Source organism: Hyaena hyaena, unplaced genomic scaffold (assembly GCF_003009895.1).
Source record: "Hyaena hyaena isolate Hyena2069 unplaced genomic scaffold, ASM300989v1 scaffold_42, whole genome shotgun sequence".
Taxonomy (NCBI): Eukaryota; Metazoa; Chordata; class Mammalia; order Carnivora; family Hyaenidae; genus Hyaena; species Hyaena hyaena.
The window spans coordinates 2,426,024-2,446,943 of NW_024080674.1; the positions used below are offsets into that span (position 1 = coordinate 2,426,024).

Below are 20,920 nucleotides of genomic sequence, written 5' to 3' on the forward strand. Positions count from 1 at the left end.
TCATACAGAGCATTGTTTAGCCTTGAGCTTCTCGGTTTTGCGGAAGCTTGTTAAATTCGCTCCCTGCCATCTTTCCTCATTTGTATGTATGAAAAAGCAGTTCGCGGTGATGTTTTGGGCCTTATACCAAAAAGCCGGAACACGATCCCTTCTTTGAGCTTATGGCCTGAGAAAGCGAACATCAGCCCGATGCACAGATAATTACCCAGCATCTAAGAACACCAGCTTCGGAGTCCGCCTGGGTTCGGATCCAAGCCCTGCTACGTAGTACTGGGTGACCGTGAACAAATAATGTAGTCTGCCCAGGCCTCATTTGTACAGGAGGGTTAGGGATAATGGTCCCCACCTCATGGGAATATTGGGAGCATCAAATGGGACCATTCTCCTGGAGTGCTCCGCAAAGTGCCTGACATCCCGGAAGCGACCGTCGAATGTTAGCTGCTGCTTTGCTTGCTTAACCAGTAATCAAATGGGCAGGGGTCACCAATTCACTTGAATTATCAGTGCCATAGATGATTTGGAATTGCCATTCATTGAGGAAATAGATTTGGAATATCATATGCACTCAGATGTTTGCAATTTCACTTTCCCCTGCTCATCTTTCAGCGAACATGAATTAAAAAAAAAAAAAAAATGGAGCAGCTGGATTCCGTAACTTCACAAGCAAAGAACGCAGCTGGCAATGTGGGATAAATAAATTTTGCGCAATAAACACGTCTTTATTAATAAAAATCTGCATGAAGTATAAGCCGGGCTTTTCAATCGCTTTTTAAAGACTATTCTGATGAGTGAGCATGGAGCTGATTCCAAAACGTGTCCTCGAATCTGTTACAACATGTAACTCAATCAAATCAACGGATTATGCAAAATTCACACAACTGTGAACCATTAACTAGCAGAGCGGGCACGTTAGCGACGTGAATGCTAGTATGGTTGTTTAAGGAACGAAGTGTATTCACGAATACTCTTTTTATTTAGGACAGTTGAATAGCTCTTTTCAATCTCCCGTTTTTCTTGTGGGGTTATAACGGTCCTGGTGGTGGTTCAGGTTTGGGGAAAGAAAAGAAGCCCCCGACCCCCGACCCCACTTTTTTTTTTCTCCCAGGGGCGGCTAGCAGCTGCGGTTAGAAGGTCTCCACCCGCCTGCCTTGGTATAAGCGATTTTCTGGTGTGTGCTTCGGGGGGATCCGCTGTGGTTGTTGCCTGCCTGTTCTTATCGAAACTCACCTTGTGTTGACAGGGGACGCCCCCTTCCAGTGCTGGCTCTGTAGCGCCAAGTTCAAAATCAGCTCGGACTTGAAAAGGCACATGCGCGTGCACTCGGGGGAGAAGCCTTTCAAGTGCGAGTTCTGCAATGTCCGCTGTACCATGAAGGGCAACCTCAAGTCGCACATCCGCATCAAGCACAGCGGGAATAACTTCAAGTGTCCGCACTGCGACTTCCTGGGGGACAGCAAGGCCACCCTGCGCAAGCACAGCCGCGCGCACCAGTCGGAGCACCCGGAGAAGTGCCCGGAGTGCAGCTACTCGTGCTCCAGCAAGGCGGCGCTGCGCCTCCACCAGCGCGTGCACTGCGCCGACCGCCCGTTCAAGTGTCAGTACTGCAGCTTCGACACCAAGCAGCCCAGCAACCTGAGCAAGCACATGCGCAAGTTCCACGCGGACATGGTCAAGGCCGAGGCCCCGGAGAGGAAGGACGCGGGCCGGCAGAGCGGCCGGCAGGTGGCCAAGCTGGACGCCAAGAAGACGTTCCACTGCGACGTGTGCGAGGCCTCGTTCATGCGCGAGGACTCGCTCCGCAGCCACAAGAGGCAGCACAGTGAGTATCACGAGAGTAAGACCCCGGACGTGACCGTGCTGCAGCTGCAGATAGAGCCCGGCAAGCCGCCGGCCGCGCCCCTCGCCGTGGGCCAGCTGCGCGTGCCGCTGCCGCCCAGCCCGGCGCCCGCGTTCGGCGAGGGGCGCGTCAAAATCATCGTGGGGCACCAGGTGCCGCAGGCCAACACCATCATCCAGGCCGCGGCCGCCGCGGTGAACATCGTGCCGCCCGGCCTGGTGGCGCAGAGCCCGGAGGAGCTCCCGGGGAGCGGCCGGCTGCAGATTCTGCGCCAGGTCAACCTGATCGCGCCCCCTGCGCCCTCGGGGTGCGCGAGCGAGGCGGGCGCGATGGCCCAGCCGGCGGTGCTGCTGGCCGCCCACGACCAGACCGACGCGCCCGCGCTGCACCAGACGCTCATCCCCGCGGCCCCAGGCAGCCCCCCGGAAGGCTCCGGCAGCCAGACCTTTATCACCAGTTCGGGTATCACGTGCACGGACTTTGAAGGCCTCAACGCCTTGATTCAGGAGGGGACGGCCGAAGTGACCGTGGTCAGCGACGGAGGGCAGAACATCGCCGTGGCCACCACGGCGCCGCCTATATTCTCCTCCTCCTCGCAGCAAGAATTACCCAAGCAGACTTACTCCATCATCCAAGGGGGGACCCACCCGGCCTTGCTGTGTCCGGCGGATTCCATTCCAGATTAGCACTGAGAAACCCAAAGAAAGGGGAAACGGGAAGTCATAAATAGAATTCTGTGAGAGGTTTGCTCTTAATGTTTTTAAGGATTGTTGTGAAACCCCGCCCCTCGTAATAAATCGTAATTTTATACTGCTTATATAATTTTTTAATGCTGTAATAACTGAGATCACCTCTGACATCGCCGTGTTCTGATAACTGTTGTAGGGTTTTCCTTAAATGTTCCCAGGGTGTTTCCAAGTAGGGGTTGGAATTAAATGCGTTGAGTAGTGAATACATTTGTTTTGTCCAGTTTGATTTCCCAGTTCTGAGAAGGGTTTTTTTTCCCAGTCTCATTCAATGTGTGTAGGAGACGGGACTTCCCAACCTCTCTTGAGTTACCATTCTGAAATACTCCCTGGAGTTTGGGCCACTAGTGTTTTAGTACATGGATACCAATCTATTGGCGAGAGGACCATTTTCTACATAATGTTAACATGGATCCTGGACCCCACCCCCACCAAAAAAAAAAAAATGTTTAGTGCTAATGAGAATGAAAGGAGTGGTTTCCTAATAAATTGATATGTGAGTAAAATATACTGAATGTTAATGATTCTTGAGAGTCACAGTGTGAGTGGGGCATGATGGGGTGTAAATTATCCTATAACTAAAAGACAGTTTGAGGAAGCGAAGGTTTTCAGTCCTCTGATAAATATTATATAAACATCTTGCTGACTTCACCAGGCAACTTAAGTAGGCATGGTGCCCAAAGTGACCCAAAGATAGCATTTCCATTTTGAAACGTGAGACTGAGGAACCTGACGTTTCTGCTTAGATGCAAATGTGATGTGAGTTCCTACTTACGTTTAGGATAGTTTTCTTGGGTGCATTGTTTTAAATATCAATATACGTGCAGTCCCCGGGACCAGAGGAGGGGGGGGCTGGGAAAGCACTTCCGGTTTTTGAAAGCGCAGGCTCTACGAGGAGAGGGAAATTCAAATGTTATTGTTTTGGATTGAAATGCTGTTTGATCAGTAGGTGGCGCCAGAGAGCAAGCTAGAATCACGCCCGCTTAGCCCCCAAAGCCGTGAACTTGAGGGTGGCTACCTCTGATTTCCAGCCTCCAGCATGATCTTCAACTCATGGTGGGCCCTGAGTACATACTGAAGGAATGAAACATGCACTCACAGAGTGTCACCAAGGATTGGTGAGGAGAGGAGGTTTCTCTTGTGAGAGAAACATTTCCAATGTTACAAAAACACATTTTTTAACCTTATTTAAAGATTTATTTATTTATTGAAAGATTTCTTTATTTTTAGAAAGAGTGAAAGCGGGGAAGAGGCAGAGAGGAGGACAGAAGATCGGAAGCGGGCTCTGCGCTGTAGCAACTTGCTCAATGCAGGGCTCGAACTCATGAACCATGAGATCATGACCCGAGCCCAAATGGGACGCTCAACGAACTGAGCCACCCAGGTTCCTAACTTTTTTTTTAATGTTTGCTTATTTATTTGTTTTGAGAGAGAGAGCGCCCAGGGGAGGGGCAGAGAGGGAGACAGAGAATCCTAAGCAAGCTCTACACTCCCAGTGCAGTGCCCGATGTGGGCTCAGACTCATGAACCACGAGACCATGGCCTGAGCCAAAATCAAGAGTCGGATGCTCAACCGACTGAGCCAGCCAGGTGTCCCCAAAACACTTATATGTTTACCAGAGTCCTCACCACTTTGACCTTTCTGGCGCACAAACATTAAAATTCTCCTGCAGATCAGCTCATTTTTAAAGATGTTACCCTCCTTCCCTTTATCTCTGCCAATAACAAACTAAGGAAATACACAAAGGTGATGCCAAAGCCTTCAGCATTTGCCTGTTGGAAATAGGAAAGTCAGCTTCCTTTAGGAAATAGTTATAGAGTTCGAGCTGTCTCCTTTCTGTCTTTGATCCCTAATATTTGAACACAATTCTGAAGGTTCTGGGGTGGTGGGGTTGCCACAGTTTATCTTCCTATTAGCAATGGATATAGTGAGTCATTAACCGTGGTTTGGGAAGAAATGGAAAAAGCTTCTAGCATACTATATTAATATTTTAATAATTTCACTGCATTAGGATTCTTGCTTACAGCTCTTTAGGATACTATTTAGCTAAGGGCACCTGGGTGGCTCAGTTGGTTGAGCATCTGACTTTGGCTCAGGTCGTGATCTCATGGTCCATGGGTTCGAGCCCAGCATCAGGCTCTGTACTGACAGTGAGGAGCCTGCTTGGGTTCCTCTCTCTGTGCCCTCCCCCCACTCATGCTTCCTCTCTCAAAATAAATAAACTTTAAAAACCACTATTTAGCTGTTCATTATTATCTGGGAAACTTCTAGTGCCATGAACTTCTTTTCTACATCTCTCTTTTTTCCCCAAAGTGCGCCCTCCCTTTTATTTTTCAACTTTTGAAGGATTTTTTTCCCCTGATTAGAAATGTAATGTTCATTCAAGGTAGAAAAGATGCGAAACACATATTGTTTTTCTTTAATTAAAGTAACCAGGGGCGTCTGGGTGGCTCAGTCGGTTAAATGCCTGACTCTTGATTTCGGCTTAGGTCACGGTCTCCTAGTTTGTGGGATCAAGCTTAGGATTCCCTTCCTGTCTCTGCTCTTCCCCTGAATGTTCACTTGCATCCTCTTCTCTCTCAAAATAAATAAATAAACATTTTTTAAAATTAAAGTTACTAGTACTCTTACCACCCGGACATACAAATTGTGACCATTCTGATGGATTTTCCTTTTTGATGGACCTCCTTTGTCTCTACACGTATATATGTCTTCCGCTCCAGCTGTAGAGTCAGGTTTGGATGGAAACATACTACTTTCTGTTTATATGTTATATTTCCTTTTATATCTTGGCCTCTTGGCTAGCTGCTGCCCTCTGCATACACATATACATCCATATGTATACACATACATGCATATTTGGATTTTTTTTTTTTTAAACAAACCACAACAGCAAAACTTGTTCCTTGCAACAACCTATATACAGAATTGTACCAAAACCAAGCCAGCCATCTCCGGCCCCCTTTTTATTCTCATCCTACCCAAGGTTAGTAATGTTACATTTTCTCCGTGTTCATACTAACACACATAGCCTCAAAAAATAACATAGAAAAGGGTTTTTTCCTAATTTTCTAGTAATGGTATCACACTGTGTATATTTCCTGGCAAGTTGCTCTTACTGCTCCGTGTACTTAGTAATGCGGGTGAATACAGCTATCTCTAACTTTTTGTTTAAGCGAGAGGCAGTAGAATGAACTTACCACGCATGCTTCAACCATCTCCCGACTCGTGGAGGTGCAGGCTGCTCGGTGTTCGTTTGCCATTACAAGCCGTCACAGTAAACGTCCTACATGATCGCTCACGTTCAGCTGTGCTATGGAGTTTCCGTGAGCGTCTGTAGTTTGTACTTGGTAGATTCAGATGGCTGTCTCGAAGCCGTAGTCTCATGGGTGGCGTGTGCCCCAACCCTCACCAATCCTGGGTGTTAGCAGTCTTTCCAAGTTCTGTCAAGCTGATGAGGGGAATGAGCCATCTGATCTCTGTGCGTTTCGCCAGCTGGCGTTTCTTTTCTTTTTTTTTTTTTAATTTTTTTAATGTTTTATTTATTTCTGAGAGAGAGAGAGAGAGAGAGAGAGCGTGAGCAGGGGAGGGTCAGAGAGAGAGGGAGATACAGAATCCGAAGCAGCTCCAGGCTCTGAGCTGTCAGCACAGAGCCTGACGCGGGGCTCGAACCCACAAACCGTGAGATCATGACCTGAGCCAAAGTCTGACGCTTAACCGACTGAGCCACCCAGGCGCCCCACCAGCTGGTGTTTCAATCTGCATTTCCGTGACGTCTCTATATAGACTTGTTGATGATTTGCCTTTCTCTTGTCTGTGAACTTGAAACGCACTCTCCCTCACTTTCCTCCTTGGGTCGTTGGGCCCTGGGGACATGGACCCCATGTCTGTCACACATTGCTGAGTTCTCTTCCCTCCCGTCCTTTGTCATGGGACTGTTCTTGTCCATCACCATGCAAAATGAACTATCTTTTTCTAGAGGCAGAATCTTGTCTTGTTTCACTTAAAGCTCCTGAGTCCTCTCTTCCCCTGAGATGAAAAAAAGATTTTTTTCCTTTAATATTTTTGTTGTGTGTTTTTAGTTAACTTACTGCAGCAGCAATTCCTAGCTATGCACATGGGACATGGGGATTTGGGTGATCACATGTGCCGGGACCATTTGTTAAATAAAATATTATTCTCGTCGGAACTGAAATCCTAATTTCACCTGTAGACGGAGTTCTCGAATACCCTTGGATCTATTTCTGGAATCTCTGATTTGCCTCGCTGATCTTTAATGTCCTCTCCGATTTACAGCCACACGTATTTTATTTTATTAGCTCTAAGATAAGCCTCACTATCCTTGAGAATCACAAAGCCTCTGTCTAGCTATTCTTTTCCAAAAATTTTTTTAGCAATTCTTAGATGTTCTTTCTTCCAAGTGAACTGTTGATTTATGCAGTACTTCTCAGCTCCCCTCCCCAGAAAAAGAACCTTTTGAGAATTTCTATTAGAAATGCGTCAGTGTGATACTGCACTTATAAACAGTATGACTTTTTAGATCATGTTAACTCTTACACCCAAAAACCTTTGTACAAATCCTGTGGTGATCATTATTCAATAAAATTACATTGTTTTCTTCATAGACAATGTATTCTTATGAGGCCTGCATTTCCTTATTATTGTATACTTTTACTATAATTACAAATAGGATTTTTCCATGTCAAAATAATTATTTGTTGTAAGCATATAAAGAATGGCTATATTTGACATATTTGCCTATATTGAGCTCCCTTAGCAAAAATTCTTATTAATTGCGGCGTCTGGTTGTCTCAGTAGGTAGGACATGTGACTCTTGATCTCAGGGTGATAAATTCAAGTCCCATGTTGGGTGGAGAGATTACATAAAATCTTTTGGGGCACCTGGGTGGCTCAGCCAGTTAAGCATCCACTTCTGGCTCAAGTCATGATCTCACGATCTGTGAGTTCGAGCCCCACATCCGGCTCTCTGCTGTCAGCACAGGGCCCGCCTCTGTTCCCCTCTCTCCCTACCTCAACCCACCTCCGCTCCTGCTATCTCTCTCTCAAAAATAAACATTAAATAATAATAATAATAAGTAAAAATAAAATGTTTTAAAAACCTTATTAATTGACCATCAGTATTTATTAGAAACTCTTGGTCTCCCGTAAATATAATTTACAAGGGTTTTAATACAGTCATCTCATTTCTAGTTTGTCTTATCTTGTACCATTTATGCTACTTTGTTTTCTTGTTCAATTGCAATTAGCCTGAGCCTCCGAGCGGAGTGGTTATGGCTGGAATCTTTTTGTGTCTCCAATTTTAGTGTGAATAACTTCAGAATTTCCCCACTTAATATGATACACTCTCTTCCTTTGAGCGGTAGTTTTTCTAGCACTGTGGTCACTTTCTTCTGCACTTTTCACTCAGAGTTTTTATCAGGTTAGTTTGCTGAATTTTATCAAATACCTTTTGAGTGTCTTGCCCTAACTCTTTGGGGTTTGCACTTAAGTATGCGGATGTAGCGAATTCATGTAGCCTGGTCCTGACCCACCTTGCATTCCTGGAATAAGCCACCTCAGTCACCTTGGCTGATTCTTCTAACACACTGCGAGGTTGCGTTTACTGTATTTCACTTGAAAGTTTCACAACTCTATCCATAAGTGCCATTGATCTCTGGGTTCCTTTTTTGTGCTCTGATTTTTGCTTGTTCGTTGTGGGTGATGCTACTCTGAAGATACATGGGAGCTCTTTCCTTCTTTTTCAAGGAACTTGGTCTTTTTCAAGGACTTGGCCATAATTTTGCTGTCTCAGGAATGATCCGTTTCTTATGAAGGCTGCAGCCCTTTTTCCTTACACATCCTTACTTAACAAAACTTCTCAACTTTTTCTACAGTTACCAGTCTGCAGGTTTTATAGCCGATGTGGCTCAATTTTGGCCATTTATATTTTGCAAAAGAAAAATCATTCACTTTGCTCTAGAGTTCAGGTCGCCAGTTCTATAACTCCATTCAAAATCCTCTTAAAATTATTTTTAAATCTTTGGCATTTGGGGGAGATCAGTCAGCTTTCTTTTTTTATTAATTTTTTAATGTTTATTTATTTTTGTGTGAGAGAGACAGAGTGAAACTGGGGGAGGGGCAGAGAGAGAGAGGGAGACACAGAATCTGAAGCGGGTTCCAGGCTCTGAGCTGTCAGCACAGAGCCCGACGTGGGGTTTGAACCCACAAACTGCGAGATCATGACCTGAGCCGAAGTCGGACGCTTAACCAGCTGAGCCACTAACCAGGTGCCCCTATCAGCTTTCTTATTGCGACTGGTTTCTAGGGGGGCGTTTCTGGTTTTGTTTTGATTTTTTTTTTTTTAATTTTCAGTCTTCTCCTTAGTTTGCCAAAGAGATTATCTATTGTCCATTTGTATTAAAGTAAAAGCAAAATATTAGAGTAAAAGCTTTTGCTTCTATTTACTTTCCTTACCCTCCTCCATTTTATTTTCTCTTTTCTCTTTATTCATTCTTATTCCCACTTTTCTTTCAGCTAATTTTGTTACTCTAATTTCCTGTAAGTTCACTTATCTTCAGCCTTTCATAATGAAAGCACTGAGAGCTACGTATTTTCCATTGTGACTTCACCTCTGTGAAAAGATAATTTTGTAAAAAGTCTCCATTGTGGACTGTCACACAAATATAAAATATTAATGAATGAAAAGTAATGAATATACTAATGAGGGAATTGGTTTCCACAGGCTGCAACAGGTTCAAAGGTGAATTCAGTGCATGTATACTTACACACCCGGTCAGAAATGCTACAATGAATTCACAGCCACGGGCACCACTGCTCACTGTCTCCAGGGCAACAGCCACTGCCTTCCGCCACACAAAGTGCGGGTGCATTCCTGCGGACGAGTGATTTGCATTGTCATACGTTTCTGTGACTCACGACGTTGTCAGATATCTCAGAAGCAATGAAAGGCACTGACCTGTTGAGAATTAGATAACCCAGAGCTGAGAACGGACAGGACACGCAGCCATCTTTTTGGCCTATTTCGAGGTCTTCCAAAAATGTCCATGATGTCCATCCCTGTCCCTATAAATGTGTTTTGAAGTTTATTTACTTACCTTTGAGAGAGACAGAGAGAGTAGGAGGTGGGGAGAAGCAGGGAAGGAAGGAGAATCTCACGATGTCAGCACAGAGCCTGATGTGGGGCTCAAACTCACAAACTGTGGGATCATGACCAGAGCCAAAACCAAGAGTCGGACGCTTAACCGACTGAGCCACCCAGGCGCCCCCCGCTATAGATTTTTATATGAAGTATCCTTCTTTCATAAATTTCCAGATGCCTTCTGATTTCAGTTTTAGGGTGGGTTGCTTGGTTTGGTGGGTTGTTGAAACAGAATCCAAGGGTTATACAAAGGTATGTTTCTTATTTTTTGAGTTTTTACAACTTGTGAAACTGTATTTTGGTTTACACTTTCTGATGTTCAGATGAGCATGTGATCTGTGAAACACATGCTTTTTGTAATTTATTAGTTTTCTTTAAGGCCATGCACGTGACCAGGTTTTGCTATGGCTGGTGGGGATCTATGAAATAAGCATGGTGACCAAACTATTCAGTTCCTCTAATCCTCTCTCAGTTTTTATCTACTTGATAAATCTTGAAAGAAGTATTTTTATATATTTTTTTAATCTTTACTTATTTTTGAGGGAGAGAGGGGCAGCGAGAGAGAGGGAGACACAATCTGAGGCAGGCTCCAGGCTCTGAGCTGTCAGCACAGAGCCCAACGTGGGGCTCGAACTCACAGAGAGGGAGATCTTGACCTGAGCTGAAGTCGGATGCTGAACCGACTGAGCCCCCCCAGATGCCCCTTAACCAAGCCTTTCTTATAACCACTAGGGTGTTTTGTTTTATTGTACTTTGCCCTTTGTCATTTGCAGAGTACGAGTTTGTGGCTGTTATATGTTCTTTGTCAATTTTACCTTTTCCCCTTTATTCTGTACCTGTTCTTTCCATTCAGTAGCTTTGACCTTAAATTATAATGTTGTATATTACAAGATCATAATAATATTCTAAGTCCTATTTTATATTTATTTACATGTGCCTGGCTTACTTTTGCCTACTATTTAATATCTTTTTTTTTTATCACCTTCCTTCTCTTTAGTAGGAGAATTATCATTCCTTCATTCATTTCTGTTTTATTGAATATTTTCTGTTCATTAAGCTTTGTGGTTTTTCTCCCTTTTCCTCTCTAGCTTTTCTCTTAAAAGCTCTTGCATATGTCTCTGTTCTGCTAACAGTTTCTTTCCAAGCTTTACCAATCATTTTTAAGCTTTCGTTTGTTTCTCAGGGCGCCTGGGTGGCTCAGTGGGTTAAGCGTCTGACTCTTAATTTCAGCTCAGATCATGGTTTTATGGTTCATGAGTTCGTGCTGACAGCATGGAGTCTGCTTGGGATTCTCTCTGTCTCTCTGTCTGTCTCTCTCTCTCCCCCCCATCCCCCCTTATTAAGTATATAAATAGTTAATTAAAAAATAAATAAATTTGCATTTCTCTCTTGCTGTCTCAAATATAAATATTAACCATGCCCCAACCTCCCACTAAAAGCCTCCTCCCCCTGACAAGAGGCTTTGGACCTCATCTATTCCAACAACCCCCCTCCCCAAATCCTGAGTTTTGCTGAGACAGTTCAGGAGTGTATTTCCAAGCTTTTAAGTTTCGTCCTGTGCTTTGTCTCAATTCCTGTGTTACCGTCACCCGCTTTGATTTGGCCAAAGATGACAATGGTCATTGTTTCTCCCATTACTCTTCATCTTCCCCTACTTCACATCTTTACTCTGATTTTTATTCAGTTAGGGTGGTTTCTTGAGTATGTTCCTCAGAACGGGCACCTCAGTAGGCATTCCTTTGGTCAGATGAAAGATAGCTTTGGACATAGGATTCTTTTCTCTTCGGTGATCTTTAAAGTCTGTTCTAGTGGAGATAAAAGGTTTCCTACCAATGTCATCCAATTCTTAAATGCTCTAGATCCAGTGACCAGCCACGCTGAGACAAAATGTCAGTGTTGCTAGGGAAAAAAGTGGAAGGTCACCTCACTCACCTCACCCAATCAGACGGAGAGAACCAGTCTCTGAGGCTTCCAGAAGAGGGGGCCTAAGGGGCTTGGACGTGGCAAACATAACCTAGAAAAATTTTTGTTGCACATCTCCTCTTACTTCTCAGCAACAAAATTATAGTTATATCATTAGAAACTTATAATTTTTATTCCCTATGACCATAAGCTCCTAGCTTTTTTTCCTAACTAAAGTATAATTGACACAGAACATTATATTAGTTTCGAGTGTATAACATAGTGATTTGTTACATATGTTACAAAATGATCACCAGCATAAGTTTAGTTACTGTCTGTCACTATACAAAGTTTTTACAGTGTTACTGACTATATTCCCTATGCTGTACGTTACATCTTATGTCTTATTTATTTTCTAACTGGCAGGATGTTACCTCTTAATCCATTTCACCTCATTTGTCCATCTCCCCACCCATCTCCCATCCAGCAGCCATCAGTTTGTTCTCTGTATTGATGAGTCTATTTTGTTGGTTCATTTGTTTTGTTTTTTAGATTTCACATGTAAGTGAGATCATACGGTATTTGTCTTTCTCTCTCTCTGACTCATTTCACTTAGCATAATGCCCTCTAGGTCCATCCATTTTGCTGCAAAGGGCAGGAATTCATTTTTTTATGGCTGAGTAATATTCAGATATATATATTTATGCATTCATCTATTGATGGACACTTGGGCTGCTTCCATGACTCGGCTGTTGTGAATAATGCTTCGGTGAGAACATGAGGATGCAGATGTCTTTTTGAACTAGTGTTTTTTATTTTTCATTTTCTTCGGATAAATACCCACAAGTGGAACTGCTAGATCATACGGTAGCTCTATTTTCAGGTTTGTTTGTTTGTTTGTTTGTTTGTTTTTAAGGAAATTCTGCAATGTTTTCCATGGTGGCTGTACCCATTTAGATAGAGCTCCAAGCTTTAAACATTTTTCTACATCAAATCATCACTAGAAATAATTTTGCCAGGGCACCTGTCAGGCTCAGTCAGAGGAGCATGAGACCCTTGATCTCAGGGTCATGAGTTCGAGTCCCACGTTGGGTGTAGAGATTACTTAAATAAAGAAATAAACTTTCAAAAAAAAAAGAAACAAATTTTCTATTGGGTTGTTGTAAATTATATAAATATACTATGCGTTTTGATTAAAAAAATTATTAAATAGAAGCAAAATTTTGCTGATGAGATAGATAGGCCTCCTTTTTTAAATTTTTTAAATGTTTTATTTATTTTTGAGAGAGAGAGAGAAAGACAGAGTACAAGTGGGGGAGGGGCAGAGAGAGAGGGAGACACAGAATCCAAAGCAGGCTTCAGGCTCTGAGCTGACAGTACAGAGCCCGGCGCAGGGCTTGAACTCACGAACCATGAGATCGCGACCTGAGCCTAAGTCAGACACTTAACCGACTGAGCCACCCAGATACCCCAGATAGGCCTACTTTTTAATCAGCTTATATATCCTTGATGAATATTACCTTTCTCCAAACCAAAAAAAAAAAAAAAATTTTTACCAACTGCTAGAACAAGATGCAGGTAATTTTTGGTTATTCTCCTTTTAACTGGTGTAAACCCTGAGAAGTCTCTTTCCTATATATAAGGATATGGAAACAAATTGTAATGTTATAGTGATGCTTCTCAATTATTTTAATTCCTTCTGAATTATATGCTAGAAAGTCACATAAGGATTGACCATAACTAACTGGGTCCATTTTGGTAAAAGCAAAGAACTGGAAACCAGCTGGGATTTCTCTCCCTGGCATGGAGCACCTTTTCTACCCTGACACTGAAAATGCCAACATTTTGTCCTTTTTTCATTTTGGCGTCCCAGAGATTTTACAGCCTTGTGCATTGATTCAATATTCAGTATTCAAGGTGAGCCACCTTCTGGGTGTGTCCTCACGTGATCAAGTTTAGGAAAAAGTACTCAGAGAAACTGAGGATCTGAGAATCGACTTCCTTCATTGTGCCCAAAAGCCTCCTGAAAAATCTTTGTTTATTCCTGAAACAAGGGAACCTTAACTGAAGTCTCTCTCCTTAGAGCAGTGATTCAGCTCTAACTTTCAGTGAAAAGAGCCAGATGGCAAATGCTTTCCACTCTGTGGATGACATGGTCTTTGTTACAAATACTCAACTCCACCACATAGCTCTGAAGTCATAGACAATATGTAAAGGAGTAGGTGTGGCTGTGTTCCAATAAAACTTTATTTGTGGGCCTCGAAATCTGAAACTCGTTGACATTTTCACAGGTCCGGAAATATTCTTTTTCTTTTGCATTTTTTTTCAACCATTCAAAAAACTGTGAAAGCCATTCTTAGCTTGCAGATCCCGCAAAAACAAGTGCTGGCCATAGTTTGCCAACCCTTGACCTAGACCCTGCACATAGTAGGTGCGGAATTAATATTTATTAAAGAAGCGTCAGTAATGATTTTCAGTGATAAAAGCCGATGTTTATTGGCTCCATGGTGTGCCAACACAGTGCTGAATGCTGTATCAATAATCTCATTTAATGCTCCCCGCAGCCCATGAGGGAGGTACTATTATCACTCACATTGTGCTGAGAGGAATGTGTTTCTCGCCTTGCCTGGTGTAAGAATCAGCTGAAAAATGTGTTTAGGATGCCCACAGACACAGCCCAGCTCCGGAAACTAATACAGTGCATCTGGACGGGCCCTGATCATCTGTGCTTTAAATCTAGCACCTCTAGGGGGCGCCTGCGTGGCTCAGTTGGTTAAGTGTCTGACTTGATTTCGGCTCAGGTCATGATCTATCCCGTGGTTTGTGGGTTCAAGCCCCACATCAGGCTCTGCACTGACAGCTTGGGATTCTCTCTCTCCTCCTCTCTCTGCCTCTCCCCGGCTCGTGCTTGGACTCTTTCTCTCTCAAAATAAATAAATAAACTTTCTTTTTTTTTTTTAATCTAACCCCTCTGGGGATTCTTCGGATCCAAGCAGTTGCAAAACATTAAGGTATAAAAAAAAGAAAAGAAAAGAAAAAGAAAAACATTAAGGTATAGAACCAGAGGCTCAGAGAAGGTAAGAGACCTTCCCAAGGTCACACAGCTGTCAGCCCTAAGAGGTTTAAACCTAGAGCCAACATTCAAATTACCTGACCGCGTTCTAAGCTGCATGTTTTCGCTGGTCAGGACCTTCAGCGAACTTGCTACATCAGGGCTTGTTTGCAGGAATCCATGGGCAGAGGGATCTTTGTGGGATACTGAGTGAGACCCGGCAGGCTTTCCTGGCACGCCTGCCGCGCCCACCCCCAGATGTGAATGACAGATCTAATTGTGCTGCACCTTAGTCTCCAGTATGATTTGGGCGCTCAGAGCCAGCCTCTTTGCGGTGAGCCTGCGCACAGCCAAATACTTCAGTGTTGTGCTTGCCATGGCTCTGGCCGGCTGAGCAGAGCTGGTACATACAGACCTGCCAGCACTCACCGTGACACGGGTTCATCGGGGACACCAAGAACCCAAGGGCTGGGTTCTGGAACACATCCACTGAGTGCACCCTAGCTGCTTAGGCTTTTTCTTTTTCGTAACTCATCCTTTTCTGTTTGGGCTTCGGAAGAAGCCTCCTTGGAGAAATAAAAACGAAATGCTTGCAACTGAAATTTTTCTTCGATTCATTAGCCAGCTTTGGATCTTTGGGAACGGAATAAGTAGAATAAACACTCCAGTGGTTCTCTCCTCCCCCACTCTGGGTTCCTTCCGGGCTGTGCTGCTGTCCGTTCAGGAGTCAGAAATTACCTAAGGTTGGGGGTGGCTTAGTCGGCTAAGCGTCCGACTTTCGCTTCGGTCATGATCTCGCGGTTCGTGGGTTCGGGCCCCGCGTCGGGCTCTGTGCTGACTGCCAGCTCAGAGCCTGGAGCCTGTTTCAGTCTGTGACTCCCTCTCTCTCTGACCCTCCCCTGCTCACGCTGACTCTCTCTCTCTCCTAAAAATAAATAAAACATTTAAAAACAAAAAAGAAATTACCTAAGGTTGGGGCACCTGGGTGGCTCGGTTGGCTAAGCGTCCGACTCTTGCTCTCGGCTCAGGTCATGATCTCACAGCTCGTGAGTTTGAGCCCCATGGCAGGCTCTGCACTGACAGCATGGACCCTATTCGGAATTCTCTTCTCTCCCTTTCTCTCTGCCCCTCCCCTGCTTACACTCTAAATCTCTCTCTCAAAATAAAGAAAACATTAAAAAATATAAGTTATCTGCGGTGGCCTGAGGAACCAGATTCAGCCCCGGAGGGCTTTTCCACTAGAGACTTCCTGCTCGTATCCCATGAACAGCAAGTTCAAGAAGCACAGGCTGCAAAGGATGAAGTCTCGTTTAAACTGATCCTTCACTCTTTAAAATGCTCCTTCACTCCTTAGTTCTGTGCTTCCAGTAAGACAGGGAGACAGAGCAAGACAGAGGTCACGTGACTTGCCCACGATCACTCTGCTGGTGACTGGCTTGATGGCACTTGAGCCCAGCCAGCTTCATACATCATTACTTCCTTCCCCAGTCCTGAGTACCTGGCTAGTGTCTAACGCCCAGAGCCAAGATTACCTTTTTCGCTGTTTGGTTTAGCTTTCTAATTTCACTTGGCACCTCTGACTTCATCCTGTTGTGAGAGCAGATCAGGGCCCCCCATAGGCCCTCAAACCAGAGAACACAAGCTCCCAGAAAAGTTAGAGTTTAATATTAATTTATTAAGAAGCAGCAAGGTCATATTGCTGTTGTCCTGGGCTATGGGTACTCTTCGCCTACATAAGCCCCCTTCCTACACACCCACCCACACACCCACACACACACATATTTAAAATTATATTTTACAACTGTGTGGGTATAAAGATGGATGGTCCAGGCTGCATCATATTAAATATATTTTCTTTTGATTTCAAAAGAAACGGAAGCACTTTCATGGACTCTGAGCACGATGCCCACTTAGCCTAATGGAAAAGTCAGCCCGGGGCTGGGAGATTGTAACTAACATGAGAAATGCAAGAGACCAATCATTCTACTGGGAAAAGACATAGGTTGGGCAGAAAGATACTTACCTTTGTTTTGCCCTAGTTTATTTTTTTTTAACAAAAGCGTTATAAAGACAATATTCGTATACTATAGAGTTCACCCATGAAACTGTAGAATTTCACAATTTTTAGTACATTCACTCAAGTTGTGCCACCATTACCAGTATGTAATTGCAGAATGTTTTTGATACCCCAAGAAGAAACCTGTCTCCTTAGGAATCACTCTCCATTCCTCCCCCTTCCCGGCCTCTGGCAATGACAGCTCTGCTTTCTGGCTCTACGTTCTTGCCTTTTCTGAGCATTTCACATCACTGGAATCATGCCATATGGGGTCTCTTGAGCCTGATTGCTCTTCCTCAACATAATGTCAGCGTTCATGTAGTAGCGCGTATCAGTGCTGAATAGTACTCCACGGTCTGGACAGACCACGTTTTGTTCCACTGTTCAGCAGTTGATGGACATTTAGGTTGCTTCACTGTTAGCCCTCGTTTTTCAGATATTCATATATTCAGATTTTTAGAATGATTTGTGAACTTTTATCATAATACCCGCTACATATTGAGCAGTTACTCTGGGTCCATCACACTAATTCACTGAACGTCCCCAGCAACCCCCTTAAGGAGCTGTTATTACCCTCCCCATTTTAGAGCTGATGAGATTGAGCAATAGAATGGGTGAGCGGCTGACCCTGGGTCCCACAGCTGGTTTGATTTGATTTGACTTGATTTGAATCACACGGTGATTCAAATAAGAATAAGACCATATTCTGAAACCAGAATCCCGTGTCGGAAATCCAGTGAAGAGCAGGGCATGTCCGTCTGTCTTTGCTTGAACACAAAGACGAAGCAGTGGATTCTAGCCCAGGGGCCAACGTGAAAATGGTACACCATGGCAGGGAGATGGCACGTTTCTCTCTCGGGTGAGCAGGAAAGGCAGAGGTGCCTGGCCAGGGAGGTGCTCTGTTCTCTTACTAAACTAATGACCATTGAGCACTTACTGTGGGTCAGGTACTTGCTAAGCATTTAAGTGCTGTCTCCTACAACCAACTCCCCCCAGATCAAGAATGGACCAGAAGAAAGCTCTGAAATTTCTTCCAACAATGACACTGGCGTCCCTGAGGCCCCCAGGAAATACATCTCTCCACGCTCATGTCGTATTTACTTCTTGTAAACAAAGATATATTCATTTGGATTTTTAAAACATGGTTTCTTAGGTAGTCAAGATTTTTTTTAGACAGAAAAATGACAAGTAGCGTGGTACTTTTGACTATCCTTCCTTACATCCATCTCTCTTTTTTTCTTTCAAAAGTTAACTATAACATTTTAGAAGAAGTAAGATGTTTTAAACGCTGATGTGGTTTTTGAGCAGTGGTGATGGTCATTTGCCTTGGGCTGTATCTTTCTGGCATTGCCCTTGCCCTGAGAGTTACCGCAAGGGATTCTGAAGGTAGAACTAGATGTTATTTAGTTCTTAGAACAAGGGAGACTATAGAGCAAATGTTCCGGATACGATCAGCTCTTATGATACTGGCGGTTCACTGGTAGAATCATTTGGCTGCATGTGTGGAACTAGTGACCGGTCAGAGGTACAGTGAGGACACCAGGTGGTGTGACTGAGCCCCTGCCTTGAAGCTGTGTATTGTCCAGGTCGCCATCGTTTCCTCTACCAAAACTGTGGGTTTTGAGGGCTGACACTGATTCTGCACTCTAAACTCCCGGAAAAAGTGCCCAGCAAATGTTCATTCAACTCATTCATTCATTCATCCATTCAAGAAGGGTTTTTTTGAGCACCTACTATGTGCCAGGTGCAGTTCTGGAAACTCGAGGGTTATCAATGAGCAGAGTGATGTCCGCTGTGTGGAGTCCACCTTCCAGGGCAGGGAAACAGACAATACACAGTGAAGAGAATACATAAGTGCGTTATAACAGTGTCGGGAGGTGATGAGTGCTGGGGGGAGGGGGGTCTGTATGGGGAAAGGAGTTGATGTTTAAAATAGGTGGTCAGGGAAGTCCTCCCTGAGAAGCTAAGATCAGAACAAAGACTGGAATGAGGGAGGGAACCGTGTGGTTATCAAGAGGAAGAGAATTCCAGAGGGAAAAGCCAGTGGAAAAACCCTAAAAGAAACATGACTGTGCCGTTGGATGTAAATGTGGCCGGAAAAGAGAGAGAATAAAGAAGAGAAGGTGGACGGCTTGAGGAGAGAATTTTTCCCTCTGCCTTGTGCGTGTCTGACGTAAATTATAGTCAAAATGAAACTATACTAGCGATTGCATTCCTTCAGCAAATACCAGAGTGGCGCACACGCGCTGTTGGTTCCTTGCCCTCTGGGGGTTCATGGTCTCACAAGGCAGATAGCACGTAAGTACCCCTAGTGGGGGACAAGGAAGCATGACGAGGAAGCCAGGGAACCCAGATTCGGACCGGCCCGGGGAGGTCCGGAAGGTCAAAACGGCAAGTAAGAGCCACAGGTGGACATCAGGAACTGAGAAACGGGGGGGGGAGCCTTCTCAGGTGGGCAGGAAACCATGAAGGTCTGGAGGGAGAGAGGTCATTTGTCATTGGAGCATTTTTCCAGAAGGGAAAAGGGGAAAATGGGGAACAAAGATTAGTGCATGTTGTGGTGCCTGTGGCACCTGGGAAGGTTGGTTGTTTCAGGAGGAAAAAATGCCAAATGTTTACCATGTAGATACGATCGTATAGTTCGTCCTCTAAGTGGGGGCACCTGTGCGAGTGAAGACGCCCTATCGATAGTAGCGCTGAGAGAGAAGGTGTGATCAGCGTCCAGCCAGCTGTCGTTACTGATGGGCAGCCTCGGCCGGAAGGGGTCCAACAATGACTAGCGCTTGGCCCCAGCGGTGCAATGCAGCGACACAACCCAAGGCAAAGATCAGAGTGTCACATCCCACAGGTCAGTTTTCCGAAAAAAAGAACAAGGCCCATGCCACAGAGCCTATCAGAGTTTGGGTCTTTGACCTAATGCGTTAGACATGAACTTATTAGTAGTATAAACGCATCTGTCAGTCTTTACCAATCTGTTTATACTTCACTGTGTGATTGTATTCCTATTTTCTTTTCTTTTCTTTTTTTTTAATATTTTTATTTATTTCTAGGAGAGAGAGAGAGAGAGAGAGAGAGACAGCGTGAGCAGGGGAGGGTCAGAGAGAGAGGGAGACACAGACTCTGAAACAGGCTCCAGGCTCTGAGCTGGCAGTCAGCACAGAGCCCGACGCGGGGCCCAAACCCACGAACCGCGAGATCATGACCTAAGCGAAAGTTGGACGCTTAACCGACTAAGCCACCCAGGTGCCCCTGTATTCCTATTTTCAATGTTAACAACTCTAGTAGATCAGGTTATTGTTTCCAACTCGACACTCCCTCCCTGGTAAAGAATTCTATGTACCCACCCTCACCCGTTGGTATCATGGTGGGTCAAATGTGCTTCCACCCCCACCCCCCCCCACTGATTTGGGGCAGAGCCATGTGATTTCCTTTGCTAATGGAGTACCAGTGGACCTGATGGGAAGAGGGGACTGTACGATTGGCTTAGCCTCTTGTTCACAAGTGACCTGTCGTGAGAAGGATATGCCCTGTGTGGCCGATGGCCCAAGGAGAAACAGGCGGACAAATGGAATTGACCTCAACCCGACCTTCAGCCTAGAGCCAAAGCCAGCAGAGCCACAGTGAACTCACAGATCTAGAAAAAAGAAAATAAGTATTTGTGATGGAAAGCCACTGAGATTTTTGTTTGCTACACAGCAAAACTGACTAGTACAAGAGACGATGAGTGAGAACTTCAGTGTATGATTGAATACAGAATTGCCATATCCAGTAACAGTATTTATTTGAATGAATGAAACAATGTGTTCCCTCCAATAATACTTTGAAATAACTTTCAGGGGCGCCTGGATGGCTCAGTCAGTTAAACGTCAGATTCGGCTCAGGTTATGATCTCACAGCTCGTGGGTTTGAGCCTGATGTTGGGCTCTGTACTAACAACTTGGAGCCAGCTTCAGATTCTGTGTTTCCCTCTCTCTCTGCCCTTCCTCCACTTGCTCTCTGTCTCTGTCTCTCTCTCAAAAATAAATAAACATTAAAAATAAAATAAAACAAAATAAAATAAAATAATAAAATAAATAACTTTAGGGGCACCTGGGTGGCTCAGTAGGTCAAATGTCAGATTTCAGCTGAAGTCATGATCTTGTGGTTCATGAGTTTGAGCCCCACATT

At 44.4% G+C, this 20,920-nt stretch overlaps 1 protein-coding gene across 3 annotated transcripts in view; it reads left to right on the forward strand.

Annotated features, from left to right (window-relative positions):
• The window catches only part of ZFP64 (ZFP64 zinc finger protein), a 93,962-nt gene that overhangs the window by 35,581 nt on the left and 37,461 nt on the right, over positions 1–20,920 (forward strand). For 2 of the 3 annotated variants that reach the window (XM_039229971.1, XM_039229972.1), the window contains exon 6: positions 1,241–3,042. The exons of the other annotated variant lie outside the window; for it this stretch is intronic. In XM_039229971.1, the coding sequence (XP_039085902.1) occupies positions 1,241–2,523 (1,283 nt within the window). In that variant the 3' untranslated portion in view covers positions 2,524–3,042. Of the gene's footprint in view, positions 1–1,240; positions 3,043–20,920 lie in introns of those variants that run through there. 3 annotated transcript variants of the gene reach the window in all.